The sequence below is a fragment of the Nothoprocta perdicaria genome, unplaced genomic scaffold, assembly GCF_003342845.1.
Source record: "Nothoprocta perdicaria isolate Ctin4 unplaced genomic scaffold, notPer1 scaffold_240, whole genome shotgun sequence".
Taxonomy (NCBI): Eukaryota; Metazoa; Chordata; class Aves; order Tinamiformes; family Tinamidae; genus Nothoprocta; species Nothoprocta perdicaria.
The window spans coordinates 966194-972193 of NW_020455467.1; the positions used below are offsets into that span (position 1 = coordinate 966194).

Here is a 6000-nt window from a genome sequence, read left to right on the forward strand (position 1 = left end):
ACTCATTGCTACAAAACTCCTAGTGGTAAGGCACAGAAGTTAAAGTGCCAGAAGTTAATGTCTATAATCAGTATGACAACAATTACAGCTTCAGTTTTAGTGGTGTCAAATCAATGTGCGATATTATACACGCTACTACAATAACTTATTATCAATCAATAAGGGAAACCTGAACACCTCACCTAAAAACAGCTAATACTTCTATGTTGGTCATCTCAGGGAGAACGACGGTGTTCGTAATACTTTGATTTTTTAACTCCATAAGCGCTGAATCCTGAGTCCTTATACCTTTTCTCATGGTGCTCAATATTCTCTTTAGACAATATTCTCTTCTCTTTATACTCCTCAGTAACATCTACCAAATACCTTTAACTGTAGTTTTGTTTCCTGATATTACGTGATACAACACCTATGCTATAAAATATTGACCAATAATTTGCAACTAAAATTCTGTTAAAAAAATAAAATAAAAAAAAAAAGCGTCTCAATGTAGTAACTACAAAACAAAGAAACCTTCTTATGACATATTTGGTTCAATTAAAGAAGTAGTTTTAAAGGTATATTGCTTACTTTCTGTTGTTCATGTTGTTATAATTATTTGATAGAGATGGAGAGATCTTTGGTAAAGTTGAAAAATTGGATGCACCTGGGGACCTTTAAAATATCAAAATGATAAATTAGGTAAAAATGTTGAGATATTAAAGCTGTGAAATAAAGCTAAAAAATGAGCAATGCATACAAGCAAGCACAAAAAAGATTTTTTCCCCCTTTTAGCTCAGATACACACTAAAAATAGCCATGACATGCAACTCTCAGAATTAAACTTTCAAAAGCAGAAATATTTTACAACACTTTAAACCTTCACATCATGTTGAAGAGACATCTCTATTCAAAACAAAAAAATCAAAAAGATCACAGTACAATAAATTGTTTTCAGTTTATGATGTGACTATAGATAAGTTGTTGTTCTAAAATCTACAATGTAAAATTTCTAACTTGACAATTTTATGAATTTTTCATTTAACCATAAGTGGGTGTTGAGATATGAATACGATTAAGATACATACTCCAAGGTTAGTTTAGAACTAGCATGAAACCATTTAATTAAAATTGTCTTATTATCATTGTAATAATATTCCACGATATACAGATTAGCAGGCAAGCTTTAAAGCCTTTACCCAGATGTTAATAGAATTATTCAACCCCACTGCATAAGTCTATTTTTAAATATAAAAATACAGAACATTTTAATCACAAAAGACCATGAATTTAGCAATTAAACACAACATACAACTATCTTGCAGGATATTTTACTTTGCTAGAGTAAGTCTTATGAAAGCAGCTTTGAATGCCCCAAGGCAGTGAGCCACCCTCACTCTTCTTTGGGTGGAACTTAGGCAATTGGGTTGGATCAAGCTCCAGACATCCCTGTAATGTAACAGCTGTAGCTTTGCAATACATCTTTGTAATGCATCTCATAAAATTGAGGCAGCAAAAACAAGGAAACAACCTGCATGTTCAGAATTTTCTTTTAAACACAGATCGCCAGGCTACATAAGTACAGTTCTCAAGGGAAAGAGAAGCAAAAAAAGAGGAGGGGAACTTCATCTTTGAAGATGGCAATCAGTAGATTTACTCCTGGTTGTGCATTATTGTCCACATGCTAAAAACATCTACTTAAAACTCAGCATTTGCTATCAAATAGAGAGAGACACTGACACAAGGAGAACCGTCTTCTACATGCTTAGGCCCACTTATGTTTTTGCTCATACCATTAAGTTCTGTATACAGAGATGTAATGTGGTAACTTTTCCTTGCATTTAAATATACAAAAAGCTAGTAAGATTTTAGAATAGATTTTTCTATTTTTAGAAAAATAAATCAAATTGTGCCAAAAATAGTGAAATATTTACATTGTTTAAGTATGTATATTTACTGAGGACATTTTCAAATCAGAAAATAATGTCATAAGTTGCTATAAACAAGCAGCAGTATTCTTTTACATCTCTATGTATTTCAATACTTGAGATAAAAGTCAATTAATTGAAAACTCACATATGTTTAATGCTTGCATAAAGAGTGTTACATTCGGTATTCTTGCATTACAAAGAACATTCATAATTATGTTTGGAATTTCTTCAATTATGAAGAAGACTTTGATTTTGTCAGTCTGATTAACTGTCTTCTGTATAATTTTATCATCTGAGTCTATTAGCTAGATGATATTCTGCATCATGAAGATATGATCGTATGATAATACTTCTGGAGTTTCTCAAATTAATATGTTGAAGTTGTGTGGGTATAAGGCATGCGTCATGACTCAAGAGACCATTTTAGAGATGACAGACTTTGTTTAAGGTTATTTTAGGACATGATCACAGGGAGCTTTTTTAAAATTTAATGATATTTTAATCTTCACCTGTTTTTACCTTACTGTAAGAGATTAACAATTTGTTCATCATTTCACCTCACCTCTAAATAGAAGTAGTAACAAGGAGAAATACGATTTGCATTCAACAACTCTACCCCGAGTTTGTAAATACTTATTTAGCATCACGATCTACCTGAGCACTGAACTCAGACCTGTACTAGAAAACTGTCCTTCCTTCTGCACTGAGGAACAGGCAGACCTGTGGACAAGTGATTAGAAAACTTTCCCGTGTGGTGCACACAGAAGGCCCTCTGTGGGTCTCACTTGAGTTCTTGTCTGCAGTGCTTCAGTTTTACACCAAACATTTCCCTCTGTGTTTGTTTGTTGTTGTTGTTTGTCCTTCTGGGTCTGTGTTTGTGCTGTTGTCACAGCAAAATGAAGCACGCTCCCCGAGAGGCCAAAGGCCTCTTGTCCAGCACCTGCACATGAGCTGCCAGACATCTTAACTCCCACAGTCAATAGCAAACATGAGAGTCTACCCCCCTCTCCAAACATCCTTTGGAGCTGCCCAACGCATTTCACAAATAACTTATTCTGTTCATCCATATTTATAAGCACGTAGCTCTGAATAAATGAAGAGCTGTATGTGGGTAATTTCACCACAGTACTCCGGTAATAACAACGGAGCTCTCCTCACATCTAAGGAGGATAAAGTCACCAGGAGCATACACAGGGAACAAGTCTGCCCAAGTAAGAAACAAAAACAAAATAAAACACACAAACAGAAGACAGATATTCTAAGACCAAAGATTTTCCGAAGTCCTACTTTACCTCACTGAGATGAATCCCTAAACGAGGAACCACTGAAACAAGAATATTGGACGTACTTGTTACTGCCTGCATCTTCGCCCCACCACCCAGCAGTAGCCCATCCTCCCCTAAAGCTCTGGTTTGACCTGTTCAAAGGTTTCTGCATTTAAACATTCCCAGGGCACAGCAAAATACAAATTGCTGCTTCAGATACTCTATTTTTTAGCTAAAGGATAGAACCTAACAAACTGTATATATTCTGCATCCCAGTGTTATGCACTAGGGAAACACTGGATTTTCCACACTATATTTAGCAGTCAATTCTCTCATCTTCCCAACATCCAACCTAAACCTCTCCTGGTGCAACTTGAGGCCATCTCCTCTTGTCCTAGTGGTATTTATTCCAGAGAAAAGCCCGACCCCCACCTCACTACAGCCTCTTCTCAGGCAGTTGTAGGGAGCGATAAGGTCTCCCCCGAGCCTTCTCTTCTCCAGACATGCACATAAGAACCAAGTAAACTAGTGACCAACATGAAATTGCACGAATTTAAGAAGAGTTTTGTTCTAGACCCTCCTGCATCATTGGCTTAGCTTAAGAAAGGCCTAAATTAAACAGTATCACCATCATGTATATTCTTTGCCTAGTTCATTCAAGCTCACAGTTCAAGTCAGAGCTGGCTCAAAGACTTGAGAAATCCAATGTGTAAAAGAACTGCAGTTAAAGCCAAGGTCAAGACTATCTCTGCATAGCTGCATAGCCTGTGGCAAATAACCACATCTCTTATATCAGCTAGTAGAGCAGGATAATTAAAAAGCAAAAAAAAAAAAAAAAAAACCCACCCAATATTTCTGTAATTCTGTATGTAGAATAGCATCTGCAATGTAGCATAATAATTACATTTCTTCCACTAAGCAGTAATCTTTGGAACTAGACACTCTTAAACATAGGGCAGGGACGTACTTAACTCAAGATTAATCCAGATCTGATGCCTGGCAAAGAGAAATATTACAAAAAGCACACAACTACCGAAAAATTGCTTCAGAGGATACCATTCTGTGCACATCATGTCCTAGAGAAATCCTGCTCAGTTGAAGATGGCCTGAAAGGGCAACAGTGATGAAAAATCTGTCCTTTTTTAAACAGATAAAGTTGATTTTACTACCTTGAGCTTACAGGAAAAGCCCATGCTCTTACCCATAAAAATAATACAACCTATAGCCTTTTCTGGATATAGGTAATTCTCCTGTAAGGCATTAGGTATAGCTGATCGCCTGCACATTGACACATTGACTTCTCACATTTGTATGAACGAACAGTTATCAACTTGACAAAAAATATCAGTTTAAAATGTCAGTTTAAAACTGTCAAAAAAAACCAATGAGTAGCCTTGTCTCTCATATGGAGGAGTCAGCAAATCCAGCTGATGGAACATCAGGAACCACGTAACCTAAGTTTGAAATGTTTGTTTTTCTGTATTGCACTAAATGATGTAAAACTCTGGTGAATCTTGTGAGCTTGCATGAAATTAAACTTTTGTCTCGTTTAACTTATGTTAATTTATATTATATTTTAAATCCAGTAGTGGTCCATAGCAGAGGTAATGCATAAATCCAGACAATATATTCAATATATACACGCAAGCAGAGAACAACTCTCTCCCACCTATATGCCTTGATGTGCAGCTGTTTAATACAAGATTTAGATTTAGATTTCAGGTAAATTTGTGGTTTTATTCCTTCATTCTGTCAAATTCACATTTATAGACTGCTGAATTTTCTTTTAATCATTCATCATATGCAAAGTGGAGTCTTAGAGAAATAATTTTGTGCTAGCTGAGGTTCATGTAGGTGTGGTTAGAATTATGCTGATACTGCTCTTAATTAAAAAAAAACCAACAACAAAACACACACAACCTAATTCAGTTAATTACACTTCTTTGGGACAAGAAAGAGTTAACATTTGGCCATTTTTTTTTTTGTTGTTATTTTTGATACTTAAGGCATGCACCTATTGATGTTTCTCAACCCCAACTTAACTGATATCAAACAAATGTGTTTGTTAAAGCAAACATGAAAACAGCCCTGCTGAACATTATGGATGTTTGATGTTTACCCACATGTGCTTCCAGAGGGACCTGGACAGGCTGGTGAGTTGGGCAGAGAGGAACCTCATGAGGTTCAATAAGGACAAGTGCAGGGTCCTGCACCTGGGGAGGAATAACCCCAGGCACCAGTACAGATTAGGGGTCGACCTGCTGGAAAGCAGCTCCACGGAGAGGGACCTGGGAGTCCTGGTTGACACTAAGTTAACCATGAGTGAGCAGTGTGCCCTCGTGGCCAAGAAGGCCAATGGGATCCTGGCCTGCATCAGGAGGAGTGTTGCCAGCAGGTCAAGGGAGGGGATCCTGCCCCTCTACTCAGCTCTGGTGAGGCCGCACCTGGAGTACTGTGTGCAGTTCTGGGCTCCCCAGTATAGGAGGGATGTGGAGCTTCTCGAGAGGGTCCAGAGAAGAGCAACTAGGATAATTAAGGGAATGGAACATCTCTCGTATGAAGAGAGGCTGAGTGAGCCGGGCCTGTTTTCTCTGGAGAAGAGAAGGCTGAGAGGGGATATGATTAATGTGTATAAGTTCAGGAAGGGAGAATGCAGGGAGGAAGGGGACAGGCTGTTCTCACTGGTGGCCAGTAATAGGACAAGGGGTAATGGCCACAAGCTGGAGCACAGGAAGTTCCGTCTCCAGGTGAGGAGCAACTTCTTTACTGTTAGGGTGACAGAGCAGTGGAACAGGCTGCCCAGGGAGGTTGTGGAGTCTCCTACT

The 6000-nt window shown here is 37.9% G+C and overlaps 1 protein-coding gene across 1 annotated transcript in view; it reads right to left on the reverse strand.

The window, feature by feature from the left end:
- The window catches only part of USP15 (ubiquitin specific peptidase 15), a 58143-nt gene that overhangs the window by 21471 nt on the left and 30672 nt on the right, over positions 1-6000 (reverse strand). The window contains exon 7 of the mRNA XM_026039785.1: positions 571-654. Coding sequence (XP_025895570.1) covers positions 571-654 — 84 coding nt within the window. The remainder of the gene's footprint in view (positions 1-570; positions 655-6000) is intronic.